The 379-nt window shown below is 58.6% G+C and overlaps 1 protein-coding gene across 1 annotated transcript in view; it reads right to left on the bottom strand.

The window, feature by feature from the left end:
- EMH_0008030 (uncharacterized protein) overlaps positions 1 to 379 on the bottom strand; it is a gene marked incomplete at both ends in the record, with an annotated part of 5,520 nt that overhangs the window by 1,448 nt on the left and 3,693 nt on the right. The window contains one exon of the mRNA XM_013498218.1: positions 95 to 377. Within this exon, the coding sequence (XP_013353672.1) occupies positions 95 to 377 (283 nt within the window). The remainder of the gene's footprint in view (positions 1 to 94; positions 378 to 379) is intronic.

Raw genomic sequence — 379 nt, forward strand, 5'->3', positions numbered from 1 at the left:
GTGTTGCTGCTGCTGCTGTCCCTAGTCCTGCTGTTGCTGTTGCTGCAGTTGATGATGATGATGCTGCTGCGGTAGCGTCCCTAGTGTAAGAAACGGCAGCAGCTGAGCGGAAAGCCTTAGGACCTCTAGCGCCTCCCCTGCAGCTCGCAGCAAAGCCTCGTTGCTGCTGCTGCTGCTGCTGCTGCTGTTGCTGCTGCTGCTGCTGCTGCTGCTGCTGTTGCTGCTGTTGCTGCTGCTGCTGCTGCTGTTGCTGCTGGTGGTATATCCGCTGCAGCTAAACTCAGCAGCAGCAATAAGGCCGCAGGCAACGGCAGTTTCTGATGAGAGGATAGCTCCTGCTTCTGCTGCACCGTCCTGCTGCTGCTGCTGCTGCTGCTGT

The sequence above is a fragment of the Eimeria mitis genome, genomic scaffold (genome assembly GCF_000499745.2).
Source record: "Eimeria mitis Houghton genomic scaffold, Emh_scaff327, whole genome shotgun sequence".
Lineage (NCBI taxonomy): Eukaryota > Apicomplexa > Conoidasida > Eucoccidiorida > Eimeriidae > Eimeria > Eimeria mitis.